Genomic DNA, 18,067 nt, shown 5'->3' on the forward strand with positions numbered 1-18,067 from the left:
CCTGTCATTTATTCCAGGGTCTCTATTATCTGGTCACAGTCCACCTTTCCAGTGTTATCTACTTCCCAGCACTTCTATATACATTTTCTGTTTCAACTAAATTGGATTTTGCCTAGTCAATGCCTCTTGTTATTCAGGCCATCCTCCCTATCTAAAGTGGCCTCTCTCCTTCTTTCTACCTGTCTAAATCCTGGCCTATCCTTCCAAGTTCAGCTCAAAATTTGCTTCCTCTGTGAGGCCATCTCTGCTTTTTTCCTCTTTTTAGCTTCTAAAGCACTGATTATCCTTCCCAATTTAGTTGATGGTTATTACACACAGTTTTACTGCATAAATTATCTTTTCATGTTCATATGTCATCTCCTAAGCTGTGAGGTTCTTTTCTATGTATAAAAATATTTATTTTTAACATATCAATGCAATTTTTAATAATTGTTTTCTGATATTTTGTGATCCATGTTCTCTCCCTTCCTCCCCCCCTCCTGAGATTACAGGTAATGTGATATAGGATGCATGTGCTATCATGCAATACATATTTCCATGTATCATATCATGAAAGAAGGCACACATTACTTATATTAGGAAAAAACTCATGAAGACAATAAAGTGAAAAAATGGAATGCTTCAATCTGCCTTCAGATTTTATCGGTTCCTTTTAGACTATCAGGCTCTTAAAAGCAGCATCCAAGTTACATTTCTTTTCTAATTCCCATAGTATCCAGAATAGTAACTTACATAGCAAAAATACAATAACTATCTGGTGATTGTCCAAAAACAAATATCTCTCTATGTTCAAGTTATCTTCGATCTTAAATTGATGGAGGGCAGGAAACAATTTTTGTGCAAGGTATTCCAGAGCAGTGGTGTCAAACTCAAAAAGAAATGGGCCACTAAACCATACATAAGGATCCCCATGGGCCACATATTGACTAAGAAAACCATACATATTTATATAGTTCATTTTCCATTAATACATCAATACATTAAAATCAGACAGGGGGAGGCAGCTAGGTAGCTCAGTGGATTGAGAGCCAGGCCTAGAGATGGGAGGTCCTAGGTTCAAATCCGGCCTCAGCCACTTCCTAGCTGTGTGACCCTGGGCAAGTCACTTGACCCCCATTGCCTACCCTTACCACTCTTCTGCCTTGGAGCCAATACACAGTATTGACTCCAAGACGGAAGGTAAGGGTTAAAAAAAAAATCAGACAGGAACTACATTTTAGTCTGGTTTGGGCCACCCTCAGGGAGATGAGGGGCTACAGGTTTGATGCCTCTGTTCTCAAAAAAATTGACCACAGCATCATGAACATATGGGAGTTTTATCAAAATTATGAAAGGGAAGAGAAAGAAAAGTCATTTCCCTAGAAGAAGGTAAAGGGACTGTCAGAGTCTAGAGGAGTAAGGAGAAAGCTACGAAGAGAAAGGGCTATAGGAACAGAATTAAAAATGCAAGTAAGAAGAAAAAAACAAAATTTCTTCCAAACTATCAAGCAGACTCAACTCCTTAACAAAGTACTAAGTAGGAAGGTGAGGAAAGGAATTAAGCCTCTTGAGGGAAGAGTCCCAGAGCTACCTAATTGTTCCACCACAACCAGGAACACCTGTTGCCATAACTGGGGCCCCCATATCACAGCAGCATAAAAATCTATTGCAAGAAGGATACCCTATAGCCATCGGAAAACAGGCAGGGCACAATAACCTTACATAGAGCTTCCCTCTTGGCCTTCCTGTCTTGTAGCCTCCCTAGATAATGTGCTTGGTCACTTCATCAAATCAATCATTTTAAGCATTGCCAAAGGGCAGTATATTTTATTGCCAATTTGTTAAAACTCTGAAGCAATGCCTCCAAACATTTATGGAGACCCTATTAACTCTAATTTTAGAATCATTACTGGTATCTTAAATTTAGAAGAGAACTCTGAGACCATCTAATTCAATCCCTTCTTAAAGATGAGGAAACTAAAGCTAAGGGAAGTGGCCTACCCAAAGTCACACTGTTTATGATATGGAAAGTTGTGATTAGAACCCTGATTGCACTGCTCTTTCCATGAATCTCACTGACTCCTTTTGATTATGATTCTGTGGCATCTTCCCCCTGAACACCTATCCATCCTTGATGTTAGATTGGTAAATATTTAACTTTAAAGGTAATTCAAAAATCAGTTTTCCCAAGCAGGATTAAATTGGAGAGATCATTTCTTTGTTGTAAAACAGAAAGCTCCTAATCTCCCACCCCAGCCTATACTTATCTACTCCTCAAACTCTCTCCTTTATTGGGTCAACCTGGGAAACAAATGCCTGCACAGAGCATCTTCAAACAGCTGTAAATGGCTGTGAGTTCACTCCCAATCACATTTGTTATTTGGCCTGGTAGGCTTAGTATTTGGCAAAGCAGCACATAACAGCATCAAGTTGAATAAGAAAAGGTGCAACAGAGGGTTTCCTAAAGTCAGCAAAATGCAAGTGGCCAGTTTAACACATCCAGAAGCTTCATTCAAACCCCCAAACACACATCATTCAAAATCTGGAAAATGGAAATGATTATTCCATGGTCCAGCAAGACAGACCAGAAAACATTGAAGCTCAATTTTATTAAAGCGATTTCTTTATCTATTGATAGTCATATGACTTTTGTTGATTTTATTACTAATATAGTTAAATTTTTCATAATATTAAACCAGTTCTGCATTCCTGGTATAAATCTAACCTGGTCATTGTGTATGGTTTTTGCAATGTGTTGTTTTAGCCTCTTTGTTAATATTTTATTTAAATTTTTACATGTCTGTTCATTCAGGATATGGGTAGTTTTTTTCTGTTTTGATTGTCCCTGGTTCATGTTAACAAGATTGTATCTGTGTCTAAAAAGAATTTGATAGTATCTTTTTTTTTCTTTTTGCAGTATATATAATTAATTGAAATTAGCTGTTCTTTGAATGTCTGATGTAATTCACTCATGAATCCATCTGGTCTTACAATTCTTTTCTTTAGAAGTTCATTTGCAGCTTGCTCATTTTCTTCCTCTGAAACTGGGTTAAAAGTTCTATTTTGTGTAGTTAATATATATTATATTTTTGAAAATATTCATTATTTCAGTTAAAGTTGTTGGTTTTATTCACACATATTTGGGCAAAATAGTTTCTAATAATATCTTTTATTTCTTCTTCATTTGTTGTGAATTCTCTTTATTTTTGATTCTGGGAGTTTGGTTTTCCTCTTTCTAATGAAGTTTTTTAATGATTTATCAATTTTATTGGGGAGAGTAACTCCTGGTTTTATCTATAAATTCAATATTTTTCTTTTAAATTTTGTTAATCTCTTCTTTGATTTTCAAGATTTCTATTCTGAGGTTTTAAACATGTGTTAATTTCCTAACATATGTGATTATAGTCTCAATTCACTAATCTGTCCCTTCTTTTTTAAATAAAATTATCAAGATATATATACATTTTTCTGACTGCCTTTTCATCCCCAAAGTTTCTGTATATTGTCTCCTACCATTATAGTTTACTATTTAATTCTCTAACTAATTTATTTGGCTTTTCCTTAAGCATTTAAAAGCTATGCCAATTTGGAACATACATGGTAGGTATCAATTCATTGCCTATATTACCTTTCAGAAAAAAGTATCTCTTTTAATTAAGTTTATGTTTGCCATTGCCTTGTCTGAAATCATAATTACTCCTCTGCTTTTTTGTGTTTAGCTGAGGATTAATAGATTTTGATCATATCTCTTATTTTAAACTGTGTCTTTGTTTCAAATGTATTTCTTGCATACAGTCTGTCATTGATTTTTATTCATAGTTATGATAGCTAATTGTTTCCTTCTATATTATTAGCTCACAAGTTTTCTTCTCAGTATTACTTGCTCTTTATTTATGTCATGTTACTACCCTTTCCCCCATTCAAACCTTCTCTTTATTATCTTCTCTCTGGATTTAGGGTTTATTTTGTTTTTCTGGCTATTCTCTCCCTGAATCTATTCTTTCTCTTCTACTCTTCTTTTCCCTCTTTTTGTTCCTATCTGCATTCTCCATAGCCCTGTTGAGCTGTACATATTTCTAAACTAAACTCTGTGTGCATGTTTTGTCCTGGTTTGACCTGTTTGTAGGAAAGTAAAGTTCAACTGATACCTGTTGCCCCTTACTCCTTCCATGTTTATATATAACTTTATTTGTGTTACTCTATTATTATATGTGTTAACAAATTTCTCTGTCTTTTCCCCCATTTCCTCTAATGTATCCTTCTCTCCTTTTATTTTTTCTCACAGAATCTTCAAATCATAAATAAATTTATAACTCTTCAGACTCAATTGACTATCTATGATCCCTATCACATCAGGATTCTGAAAGAACCCATTTAAAATCCCCTAAATTAGAATGTAAATAGTTCATGTTTATATTTATAATCATTTCTGATTATTTGTATTGTCTTTTTATTTTTCTCTTGACTCCTATATTTGTATTTTGATATGTTCCTTTTCTGCTCCAGTTTTTTTCATCAGGAGTATTGGAAAATCCTCTTTTTCACTGAATGTTGAAGTTATTCTTGATAGTAGACTCTTGTCTTTTTTGCCTTTTAGAATCCCTCATTCAACATCCTCTACTTCTTTACCAGGAATACCTGCAAAATCTTATGCAATTTCCGTTGTGGTCCTTCAAGATTTGAATTCTTTCTGGTTATTTGCAGTATTTTTTTCTTTCATCTGAAACTCTGAATTTTGACAATGAAATTTCTGAGAATTTTCATTTTGATGTTTCTTTTAGAAGATTGTTAATGGTTTCTCTCTCTATTTCACATTGCCCTCTTTTTCTAATATGCCTATGAACTCTCTTTAGTGATTTCTTAAAATATGAACTCAAAAGAAGTTTTTTGGGGGGTCCTGTGATTCTTAAGTAATCAATTTCTCCCTGATTTATTTTTCTAGGTCCATTTTATTTTATATGAAATACCTAAAATTTTCCTCCATTTTGTGATTCTGTTTATTCTCTTTTTAAGAATTCTTGTTTCCTGGAATCACTTATTTCTATTTGGCCAATTCTGATTTTTAAGGAGTTTGTCACTAGGATAAGGTTTTGTACCTCATCTTTTAAGTTGATCCTTTTTCCAAGTCATTTCTCTATACTTCATTTCTTCTATGATCTTTTTTTAAATTCTTATATCATCAATGACACATGTAAAACCCAGTGGAATTGCTCATTGGCTATGAGAGGGGGTTGGGAGGAGGGAAGGGAAAGAACATGAATCATGTAACCATGGTAAAATATTCTAAAATAATTAAATAGACTTAAAAAATTAATTCTTGTATCATTTCTTCAAAAAATTCTAAATTTTCTTGTAGGAAAGCTTTTTTTTTTTCTCCCCCTTTTACTTTGAGGTTTTGATTATATGTTTCAGAGTTACTCTCTTTTGGGTTTGTGTCTTATTCATCTCTGGCATCATAAAAATCTTTCATTATTTTTTGTTTGCCTATTTTTGTTGCTGAGGATTTTTCCTTTGCTCCAGAGGTCTTTCTTAGGCCAGACCCTTTCTTCAGGGTAGGATTTCAACATGTCTTCTCCTTTACTAGGAAACTAAAGTTTCCCTCTCTTGTGATAAGCCTATAGTTGAAGCCTTTTAGATGAGGAGAAAGAGGAAAGAGAGGTCTCTTCTATAATCTTCAATTAAATCCAAGGTTGCCTTCCTTTAGTAGAATAATCTAGTTGAGGTCTTTTTCCATGAAGACAAGGGAGGAGAGGAGTCAGGACTTTTTATTTTTTCTCACTACATTAAGGTCCTTTTACACACACACACACACACACACACACACACACACACACACACACACACACACACACACACACACACACCCCTCTCTCTTTTTTTAATCTCTAAAATCATGTGGCAGACTACCCAAAGGCTTCCCCACCCAACCCCTTCAAACTAAGGGAGCTTTTCTCTCTTCTTAGCATGGTAGGAGGTTTTTGGTTTGGGGGTTGGCTGTTGGTTGGTTTGTTTTAACTTAGCTGATGTAGTTCACTTTTATTTTTGATCTTTAAAGAATACTTACCAGGAAGCTTTTCTCTTCTCACCTGAAGCCTTTCATTTTTGTTCTTTTGGAGATTCTGGATCACAATGACTGCTAATCTAAAACAGGGTTGAGTTGTTTGGTAATCAAGTGGTTTGGCAACAAGATAGAGCTGAGTTCTACTGCTTTCTTGAACAATCATCTTGTCCAGTTTCAAATATTAAAGTTGAGTCACAAAAAGAAAAAGAAGGATGATGGGGGGAGGGAGGAGGAAAGGGGGGAACCACCAAGAGCTTATGGCAGAACTCTCAAGCCTAAGTGTTCTAATTCATCTACCACAGCTACTATCCTAATAACTAGCAAATTTCCATGATTTGTTAATCTTCCTATCCTGGTGTAAATCACCAGCTACCTAGGAATAAATAACCCCCAACCTCCATCTCCTATTCATTCATTCCCTTCTTCTTCAACTCTTCCTCTTCCTTGTCCCACTCCAACTTTGTCCATTCCTTCCACAGTGATCTTTGGAATTCCTATGGTAACCTTTTGTATTCCTCCCAAATTCTATATCCTCTTCCTATAGAAGCAATTCTAAATCTCTTCTCAAATCTATCATGCTTTTTCTTTTCCTCTAACCCTGTCAGCTAAGGACCCTGACTTAATTTTACTTAGGAAATTGAGACCATTAGCTTGAACTTCCTCTTTCCTCCTCCTCCTCATCTCTCAAAACCCTGACATTATCACTTGTTCTTTCCTCCAGTCTAACAATTAAACAGTACTCCTCCTTAAAACCAATCCCTCTACTAATGACCTTCATCCTATTCCCTCCCTCTCTTCTCCACCAGACCACAAACTCAATCACTCTCCCAACCCCCATCTTCAAACTCTCCCTATCTACATGGTTCATTTCCTCCTGTCTTCAAATATGCCCAAATGATTGCCATATTTAGAGAACTTGCATTAGACCTATCATCTCTTCAAGCTAGAATCCCTATCATCCCTCCCTTTCTCATTTAAACTCCTAGAAAAAGCTGTCCCCTCTATTTCACTTCCTCTCATCACCCCTTTACAATTTGACTTCTGCCAATCACTCAGTTGAAATTGCTATCCTCAAAGTTACCAATAATCTTTTAATTGCCAAATCTGATGGTCTTTCCCTACTCCTCTCCTCTTTATTGACCTCTGCTACAACTAACACTGTTGATCACCCTCCTGGTTATGCTCTCTTCTCTAGGTTGTTGTGATATTACTTTTTCCTGATACTCCTATCAATATGGTGGTTCCTTATTCTCCTTTGCTGGTTCATCACCCATGGCATCCCCTCTAACCATAGGTGTCCCCCAAAGCTCTCTATAAGACCCTCCTATCTCTCTACATTCTCTCATTGATTTAATACGCTTCTGAAGGTTTGTTGTTTAGTTGTTTCAGTACTGTCCAATTCTTTGCACCTCTGTTTGGGATTTTCTTGGCAAAGATACTGGTGAGGTTTGCCATTTCCTTCTCCAGCTCTTTTTACAAATGAGAAAGGTGAAACCAACAGATTACGTGACTTGTCCAGGGTCACACGGCTAGCAACAGTCTGAGGCTAGATTTGAATTCAGGAAGATGAGTCTTCCTGACTCCAGGCCTGGCATTCCATCTATTCCGACACCTACCTATCATCTTTGTGCAGATGCTTCAAAGATGTATCTATCTAGTCCCTTGTCTATTTCCTATGTTCCAGTTTCATACCATTAACTATTCAGCATTTCAAATTAGGTTTATCTCAAACTCAATAGTCAGTTCCAAAACAGAACTAATTTTCTATTCCCTCAAACCCACTTCTGTACCAAATTCCTAGTTTCTGCTTAAGGCCCCGCCATTCTTCCAGGCTCCCATAATTGTAATCTCAATGTTATCCTTACCCCAAATGTCCAATCATTTGCCAACCCTTAACACTTCTATTTCTGTAACATTTCTCATATACACTCCTTTCTCTTTACTCACAGAGACATCGCCTTAACTTAGGCCTTCATACTTGATTTCTGTGCCTTCTCTCTCCCCACTCCAAACATCCTCTATCTACAAAGCTACCAAAGCGATTTTCCTTAAGATCCAACATGTCACTCTTTTACTCAAGAACTCCAATGGCTATTTATTGCCTCCTGGATAAAATATCAATTTCTCTATTTGACTCTTACAAGTTCTTTACAACCTGACCCAACCCATTTTTACAGCTTCATTACATATATTCCCTATGCTGAAATGCATAATCCAGCCAAAGTGGCCTTCTCTCTGTTCCTCACGTATCTCCCATCAATATGTCTTTTTATTTTTTAACCCTTAACTTCTGTCTTAGAATCAATACTAAGTATCAGTTCTACAACAATAGAGCATTATGGGCTAAGCACGGGGATTAAGGGACTTGCCCAGGATCACACAGCTAGGAAGTATCTGGAGCCAGATTTGAATTCAGGTCCTCCCAATTCCAAGCCTGACTCTCCATCGACCACCTTCCGGCCCCCTATGATAACCGTCATTCAATATCTGATGGGCCATCGAGTAGAAGAGACAGACCTATCCTCTAAGGCTCCAAAGGGAGGAACTAGGACCAATGGGCAGATTTTACAGGTAAATGGATTTCAATGCAGTGAAGAACTTACTAACAAAGAGAGCTACTACCTCCAAACAAAATAGGCAGGATATCTATCATTCGAGTCAGTAAGGTCCTAATCCTTTATAGGTATTAAAGTAGTTGTTTCTGGCCACCTATCAGGGATGATGTAGGAAGGATTCCTGCACTGAAAGAAACTGAGCCAGCTGAAGTGGGAGAGACATTGCACAGAATCATAAACTGTTAGAACTGGAAGGGGCCTTACAAATTGCCTAATTCAACTTCTTCAAGTTATATATGGAGAAACTAAGACCAGAGAAACGGAGTGGCTCACCTAAGGTCACACCCGAACCGTGATCTCCTTCCAATGTTTTTATGATTTTATCATTTTATACCAGAAACTCTCAAAGTTCAAGAATATCTCTTTCTACCACCCTCCTAGCTCTAGCCATAGTCATTTTCCAGGCAAGGCCTCCTGCCAAGCATCCACATTCTTCTCATCATACCCCCATTTCGCTTACCACAAGTCTGTTCCCATATGCACCTAACAGCTCAGAATGGGGCGAGGAGGTCAGTCTGTTAGAAATGGGGCAACAGAAGTTGATGAGGAGCTGGGAAGAGGGAGCTGCTTTTGCCCATCTTGTCTCATACTTCACACAATTGAATTCTGCTGTCCATTTGCCTTCCTAGCTTCAGTGTGAGTTAAAAATTAGTAACTGCATTTTGAAAGAGATGAGAACAGGCTGATTTAGGAGAAGGGAGGAGAAAGTTGTTCTCTGATCTTTGAGTTATGTCAGTTAAGATAATTTTTTCTCTCCAGCCTGAAAAAAATAATCCTCTTATAGTCATAGGCCAAACAACAATAAAAAAAGAACAATCCAGGATTGGTGGGGAAATTTGAATTATAAACTATATTAGAAAATAAGGGCTCTGAAAAAAAAAAAGAAATTAAGGGTTCTGGCTTCCTACACTGACTGATAACTTGTCACAGAAGACTTCTGTTAAAAAGGAAAAAAAAAGACCCGTCACTGCCCACTAGCTGTTGCATAAACTCCCTACAATAGAGACTCATTCTTTTAAGGCTTCAAACCCTGATACCAAAAAGGTAACATTGTAAAATACTGTCAGATAGACAGAAAGAGGAGCGCTATATTACTCTTGAGAGGAGACAGAAAGAGAGACTCATCACTCCTTGGACAAAGAGCACTATTCTACAGACTTGGCTAGGGGCTATGTATTTCAAGGTTAACATCCCCTATGGTGCCCAAGCTTTAACCCAGCACCCTACCCTTTCTGAGTCAAACGCCCTAGAAAAATCTGATCTACTATGCAATTGTAATTATCCATATCATCAAATGAACCAGGATAATCCAAAAAAACCATTAATCCTCACATTTTTTCCTGCTTCTCTTTGACCCACATCATGTGATTTATTTTGCCACAGATTTATTCTCCAAATTACATTTGGCTTAGATTAATATTACATATTAAAATATACCTCTCTGAGGATCCTCATAAATATTTGTTGAATGAATGAGTATGCAGTAACTGATGGCAGAGAGAAAATGGATGCTTTGGGTGGGGGGAGTGGAGATCAGAGGGAATCAGCCCAGCCAAGTTTAAACTTTGCCCCAGTAATCTATCAATGATAGAGAATTGTCCTACCATGTCTACACTGCCCCTGCTACCTCGGGTCCACTAGGAAGCAGTGCAAACTTCTTGTGCAAGCCTAGCTAAAGCCACTTCATCTGCCCAATAAAATACTTAAGGGAAAAAAACAACAAAAGCATCTATGCCAGAGACTGGTTTGGCAGATGTAAAGAAATCCCAAAGACTCGGAGATTCATTTCTCCCACCACGTCAAAGCCCTGGTTTCAGAAGGCTCCACACTGAGATCAAGTACTTACCAGTCCGTGACCAAGATCGTAGCACTGCCCTGTGAAAGGTAAAAGAGCGGAGCCAAAGTGCAGTCAGGCATCCTTACCTTGCTCTCTGATGCAGCTGCCGCCTGCTGTGGCTGCTTGGAGATGTTCTCGGACAGGCACCAACACACCCTCTTCTTCTGTTCTTGTGAGTATGCTTCCAAAGTTAATAAGCACTCCGCCTTCTGACGTCAGGGAAAACAGAAAGGAGATCATCACCAGTGCCCCGTTGCTATTTGGTTCTAAGCATTCTAGACCCTGCACCCATCTCTGAGAGCAGCAAGTGTCTGTTAAAAGCCACAAATGCACATTAATCTTGGTTGACACAGAGGCCCGGGAGAGGTAGTCGGGAAGCTCACTGGTTCAGCGGCCAGCTGGCAAGCCCCCCAGGAAAGGCTGGGGGAGGGAAGAAGAGTGTGAGGGCTTTTCAGTTCCCCAGAGAGTAAAGCAGTGTAATGAGGTAGAGAGCAAATGTCAGTGAGGTCATACCATGTGACAGGCAGCACAATGGAGAAGGCTGCTGGAGCAAAATCTGAAGAAGGAAAAAGTGCCAGGGTATTTTGTACCAGTGTCATGGAAGGCTAGCCCCACCCCAGCCCACTAGTGAGCTCTCTTGGTTCTGAACTCCAAGGGCATTCATTGCCTACGTACGTATCTGCTCTGGAAGCCTGCTCAGTGGAAAGTCCAGGACTGGGGAACAGAAAACCAGCATTCTAGTCTCACTTCCCCCAACTACTCTCTGTGTGACTTTAGGCAAATCACTGAACCTCTCCAGCTCTCCATTTCCTCACCCATAAAACTCTAATAAATTATTAGATTATCTAAGAGTTCTATTGGATAATCTAATAATCTAACTCATAGGTTGCAGTAAGGAACAGATGAGAACTATATGAAAGGGGACAGCTAGGTAGCACAATGGATAGAGTGTCAGGTCTAGAATCAAGAGGACCTGGGTTCAAATTTGGCCTCAGATTTTTCTAGCAGTGTGACCCTGTGCGCGGCACCTAACCCTAGTTGCCTACCCCTTACCATTCTTCTGTCTCAATACTTAATATCAATTCCAAGTCAGAAGGTAAGAACTGTTTTAAAAAACATATGAAAATATTTTATAAACTGTAAAGCTCTATTCAAGTAAGGCTATTGTTTACCTTGTGTCACCTACATATTGTTATTAAGTTGATATTTAACACCGATATTATTACAACACTTTTCACAAGTTATAAAAGTCTTTGTGTTTCTCAGGGCACAATGCTAAGCACAGAATGGCTACTCAATATATGGTGAATGATTGATGGAACTTTGGACAAAACATGAAATCTAGATGTCCAAGGGCTAATTTAGCCCCAGGACTCCTGGAGACATTCATGTGATGTTGCAAAGAAAGGCCTTTAAAATCTGTGGAAGAATCAGTGTCAGAGTCACAGACACTGGCAGAGATCACAAATGTCTTTCCCCTATAAAGCTTGAATATCAAGTCAGCATTATAAGGCCATGATTACATAATCATAGATTCAGAGCTGAAAGGGGCCTAAGATGAACTCTAGTCCAATCTCTTCACTTTACAGGTGAGGAAACTGAGGCCCAGAGCAGTTAAGAGACTTACCCAAAGTCACACAGACAACAAGTAGCAGAGACGGGATATGATCCCAGGTCCTCAAGCATTTATTATATTAATAACATGATGAAAAGTTAGGCTAAAAGACTCCATTGGAGTGGAGATGACAAGAAAGTCTAGGGGACATCTTGACATCTTCTCAAGCCCTGCCATTTTGAGTCCAAAATAAACAGAAGATGCTTCAAAAAAGAGATCTGAGTTGGTTCAGTACCAAAGTCTTGAGTAATCTAATCCATTAGAAGATAACTCTCAGTTTTAATCTTTCCAAATGTACCATTTCACTTCCCATAAAAAATCATATTCTAAATAATAGTTGTTTCTTTTTTAAAGCAAAAAGAAAACCTCTCCATCCAAACTCAAGGAACTGTGTATCTCAAGCTTCTTCTAGAGCAAGGCTTCCCTAGCAGAATGCAGTTAAGCTCCTAATATCAATTGTGATACCCTCACCAATTACAAAAAGGGATCTCGTGGCAACTGACTGGGAGGCAAAGCTTTTGAAATCTACAGTGTAGATCCCAATGAAGAGGGTTGGGCACCACAGAAGAGGACAGGATCCTTCTTGCCTTCCATGGTATCCTCTGATGACTGGATGTAACCTAACACCTAACCTCCCCAATTTCTGTCTTGGGAGCTGATGTTCCCATCTTAGAAAATTGCCTGCCAGGATTTCATGCAACTCTTCAAAATTCACTAGGGTTTCTAAAAGTTGAGAGGGTAGCATCATTTACTGGGTAGTGCTCATGCTCCTTACAGATTAGACTCTGAAGGTAGCAGAAGTTCAAATCATCTAAAAGAAAAATCAATTAAGATCTAATAGGCTTAAGAGCAAGTGCAGAGATGCCTGATGGGCTGTTGATAGTTTCATGCACAAATGCCCTCTAGCACCACAATTCCTTTTTTAAGGGGTGCTAGATAAATTTCCACTGGTCTCTCACAATAAGAATAATATATCTTTCCTCAAATCTCAGTGCGAAGCCTGGAGAGTTTATCCATCCTCTCGTCCAAGATGGATCTTCAAATATTTGAAATGTGAACTACTAATTCAGGGAAACTTAACTAGGATTGCTCAGCTATGTGTTAATGTGGGATCCTCCTGACCATTTAAAGACCCTACCTTCCAGGTCCACTGCCCCTAAGTGTTATTTCATATGCTAAAGTTAAACAGGGTCTGGGAGTGGGGTGCACAGCTAGGTGGCTCAGTAGACTGAAAGTCAGGCCCAGAGATGGGCAGTGCTGGGTTCAAATTTGGCTTCACACACTTCCTAGCTATGTTACCCTGGGCAAGTTACTTAACCCTCACTGTCTAGCTCTTATCACTCTTTTGCCTTGGAACCAATACATAGTATTGATTCTAAGATGGAAGGGTTTGTTTGTTTGTTTTTTAATTAAAAAAAAGAGTCAAACCTGGAACATTAATTGAATTAAGGAAATGACCCTAATTCAAGAGAGGTCCAGTATAATACATTTCATTGTTATATCGGTTTTGATAAACAAATAATCTTGACCAAATCATAAGCTATAAACAAAATGTTCTCAAAAGAAGAAATACAAACTATTTAATAACATTTGGGAAATTGTTCAAAATCACTAATAAAAATTCAAATTAGAACCACCTCACAATCATCCAATGAACAAATATGGGAAAAGATGATAAAATCCCTTATTAGAAGGGGTATGGAAAGACAAATAGGCTGCTTTACTGCTAGTATAGCTAAGAATCAACTCGACTCATCTGGAAAACAATTTGAAATTGTGTTAGGAAAGTTATTAAATTATTCACTTCTTGGATACAATGCTAATATTATATTCCAAGAAGACCCATCTATACAAAAAGTATTCATAATAGTTTTGTCCTTATTGAAAAATGAAAACAAACTATATGCTCAATGATTGAGAAAAATCTGAGCACATATGTGAATGTAATGAAACATTACTAAAAACATCAATTTCACAAATATAGGGTAGAAAAAGTATGGATAACTATCTCCCTAAAAGATCTGAGGGTTTTAGTGGGTGACAAAAATAATTCAGTAATAAAATGTGATATTCAAAAAAAAGCTAATGGGATCTTGGGTATAGATGCATAGCTTCCAGAAATAAGGAAACAATAATTCCTTTGTGCTAGGCCCTGGTAAGACCATATCTGGAATAGTGTTCAGGTCAGGGTGCCACATTTTAGGAAGGGCACTGACAAGGCTTGAGAAGACAGCAATTTAGATGGCCTTATCATATATATGATATCCAAATCATATAAGAGTCAGTTGAAGGAACTGAAGTTGTTTAGCCTAGAGAAAAGACTTGTTTGAGAACATGAAAGTTGTCTTCAAGTATTCAGTTAGTAAGTCAATAAATAAACATCTATTAAGAACCTATTATGTGCCAGGCCTTGTGCTAAATGCTGGGGATGTAAATAGGAAAAAATAAGACAGTCCCTGCCCTCAAGGAGCTTACAATCTAATTGGGAAAGATAACAAACAAAAGAAAGCTCAAAATTGGGGTAAGAGGGAGCAGTTGAGAGAGCTTCCTAGGATTTGGTGGAGAACTTGGAGAAGTCCCAGTGTCAGGTGTAGCCAAATGAGAAATGAGTGGTTGTTAAATGGAAAAGGGATTTGACCTGCTTTCTCTCCTAGTTCTCCTATAACCTGTTAAGACTATTCCTCAATCTCCTTTGCTAGATCACATCCCATAACTCTGAATATATTCCAAGGCTCTGTTGTAGGACCTCTTTATTTTTTCTTACACTTTTATCCCTTGGTGACTTCAATAGTTTCCATGGGTTTATTTATCATCTCCATGCTGATGACTCACAGATTTAAATATTCAGATCTACTCTTCTGCACGCCAGTCATGCATGGTCTCAAACTCAACATGTCAAAAAAAAAAAAAGAGAATTCTTTTTCCTCCCAAAAGCAACTCATCTTCTGAACATCCTTATTTTGGAAAATCTTGCAACCTTGGTGTCATCTTTGACTCCTCATTTTCCCTTACTCTATATAATCTAATCAGTCTCCAAATCTGCCATGTCTAACCTCCACAACATTTGTGAGAGTAGAAATTCCCACTCAAATTAATGTAATCACAGAAGGCCAAATTGGATGACCAAATTAATCAAACAACAAAAGTCTAAACCAGCAGTGAAAAACTTCTCGATCAGTTTCAGGGGAATGAAGTTCTTTGATCATTGGGTAAAAATAAATGACAGGAAACAAGAAATATCTTGTGATTGATTAAAGAATCAAGCACACCTCTGAATCTATGTTTAAAACAGTAAACCAGGTCATAGTCATGCCAGTGTTCCTAAAACAGAATTGTTTGGAGGAAAGAAATGGTTTCTTTCCTTTTCTCTTATCTCCCAACTCCTGGATAATCATGTCACAGTTTGGGAGATGCTTAGGTCAGGTAGCAGTCTAATAGAGGTGGTGGAAATAGCCAAAGTGGTTGGGAAGTGACCAAGTAGCAATCTTCAGACAGTTATACCCTGCCAAGGCACCAGTCCTTGGAAATTGGCAAAGAATTATCTCTATGGGCAACTTGAAGGCTACATGAAGGAGGAAAAGGACTTCTGGTGACGAAGTGTGAATTTACCCTTTGATCATGCTGTGTTTCTACACATATGCCTCACTACTTCTGTACTCTAAGACTGAGCCCACTCTTCCCAGGGCCTTCTTTGTGTGTACAGAGGGAAATTATGTCCCAAACTTTGAGGATGAGTAACTATTGTTCCTGCTCTACTAAGCAAATATCCTTTCCTTTGAGCAAACTGGAGCTACTAGCTGATAATCAATAAGGCGGCGCACAGGAGGAGGCTTATGAGCAACAATACTAGAAACCCCAGATAATATACCTAGAATCTAAAAAGGGAAAAGAAGCCGCCCTTTGAGGAGCTGGCTCACCAGTGAGAGAGAGTATTAGGGAATTAGTTCCAAAGAAAGTGTCACATTCACATAGATCTTCCTTCTTTCAATTCAAATAACAACCACTGTGGTTCCCACCTTTAGCACCTCTCACTTGGACTACTACAATGGTCTCCTATTTAACATTCCTGCATTCAGTCTTCTATTCCCATCTATTCTCCAAAGAGATTTCACAAAAGTATAATTCTATTTCATACAATCCCCTGCTCCCAATTTAATAAATTCCAGTAGTCGCTGTTTCCTCTAGGATTTCCTCTGTCTGATAATTAAAGCTATTCACAACTTTTTCCCTGTACTCTCAAGTGAAACCAAGTTGACCTTCCTGATTTTCTCACTCCTTTATTCCATCTCTGTGTCTTTGCACTAACCATCCCTCATACCTGCAATGAATTCTCTATTTCTTATTCTTGGAATCCTTGGTTTCCTTCAAAACTCAACTCCAGTGCTATCTATACATGTGGCCTTTCCTCACCAGGGCTGTTCTCTTGTATGTATTTTGTCTACAACTCTATACTTCTCCCCATTACAAAATAAACTCTGGATGGATGGGAATTATTATGCTTTTGTCTTTCTATCTCCCATGTCTAAACAAGAGCCTCATATGTAATAGAAACTTAACTGCTTTGCCATTGCTTTATTGAACAAAAACGCATAAAAAATCATACCCTTCTGCCAACAAAAATTACTTCATATTTCTTTGTCTAAGAAATGATAAGTATAATTTTTTGAGCATTTAAAGAGATTGATAAAAGAAATGGTCAAATCAGCTGTTCCACAGGTCTACTAAAAGACATGTGTTTTTAACTTCAGAACAGGAAACTAAATGGCACAGATTGCCAATGCCAAGGTCTCAACAATTATAAAAAATAAAAGTTGATGGAAATATAGTTGTTTGGGGCATAGACAAAGCCCTGAGAAATTTTTGGACAACTTAAGGAGAAAAAAAATTAAAAGACAAGATATCTAGGATTTTGGACATATCATTAGAGACAAGTTCAAGCAGTGGCCAAAAACCCTGGTACAAGGTATAAGAAGATATGGTTCTTTGCAAAATTTTATGTTGTTCAATTTGTCCCAATAAAGCTTGGACAATGTGCATGCAGCAGCAGCAGCAGCAGCAGCAGCAGCAGCAGCAGCAGCAGCAGCAGCAGCAGCAGCAGCAGAAGAAGAAGAAGAAGAAGAAGAAGAAGAAGAAGAAGAAGAAGAAGAAGAAGAAGAAGAAGAAGAAGAAGAAGAAGAAGAAGAAGAAGAAGAAGAAGTTTTAAGAGAAAAAAATCTTCCATAGGAATTTTCATATCTATCTATATTGATGCCCCAAATTGAAATTTAACCTAAAGTCTCTAATTTGATATTTTGTTCCTTTTTCTTAGTTCTCATCCACACAAGTAAAGTTGTTTCTTTTTTAACTAAAATTCTAATTTAAGATCCATAAATATATAAAAATAAATTCACACTAAGTGGTTTATAAAAATATTAATTCATTCTTTAATTCTAAAATAATTAAATATGGTATCATTCCACACATAGTCATTCTTCTCAATGAAATATTTAAGAATCAAATGGAGATTAGTAATTAAATCTAAACTTTGTTCTAATAGCTAAGCAGTTTTAGATTTTATCCTACTAGACCATACAAGAAATATATAAGAATATAAGGTTGTGATGAAAAAAGCCTTCTACTGGACTGTGAAGCTGAAAGAACTGACAACTCAGGGTTTACTGAGTCAGAACTGAATGTGTATATCAAAGGGACAATCAGCAGCAACAGAGGCACCCTTGCCCAGTAGCACATTGACCAACCCAACAGAGATGCCATTCCATAACAAGAGTCAGCTCAGCTGAGCAACAAAAGACTCTACTATTATCAATACCAAACATTAAGCAAAAGGTCGTGAGGACCCCCCAAAGGGGAGAAAGAACTTCCAGGGCCAGGATCCTCAGGTACTCTTTAGCTCAGACCTATTTTATCTACACATCTCACCATAGTTGCACCCAGTACCCAGTTTCCCCATGGCTTTGATG

At 37.8% G+C, this 18,067-nt stretch overlaps 1 protein-coding gene across 10 annotated transcripts in view; it reads right to left on the reverse strand.

Moving 5' to 3' along the window:
• The window catches only part of RGS3 (regulator of G protein signaling 3), a 233,983-nt gene that overhangs the window by 76,568 nt on the left and 139,348 nt on the right, over positions 1–18,067 (reverse strand). For 9 of the 10 annotated variants that reach the window (XM_007474992.3, XM_007474993.3, XM_007474991.3 and 6 more), the window contains one exon: positions 10,579–10,701. The exons of the other annotated variant lie outside the window; for it this stretch is intronic. In XM_007474992.3, the coding sequence (XP_007475054.1) occupies positions 10,579–10,701 (123 nt within the window). The remainder of the gene's footprint in view (positions 1–10,578; positions 10,702–18,067) is intronic. 10 annotated transcript variants of the gene reach the window in all.

The sequence above is a fragment of the Monodelphis domestica genome, chromosome 1 (genome assembly GCF_027887165.1).
Source record: "Monodelphis domestica isolate mMonDom1 chromosome 1, mMonDom1.pri, whole genome shotgun sequence".
Classification (NCBI taxonomy): Eukaryota; Metazoa; Chordata; class Mammalia; order Didelphimorphia; family Didelphidae; genus Monodelphis; species Monodelphis domestica.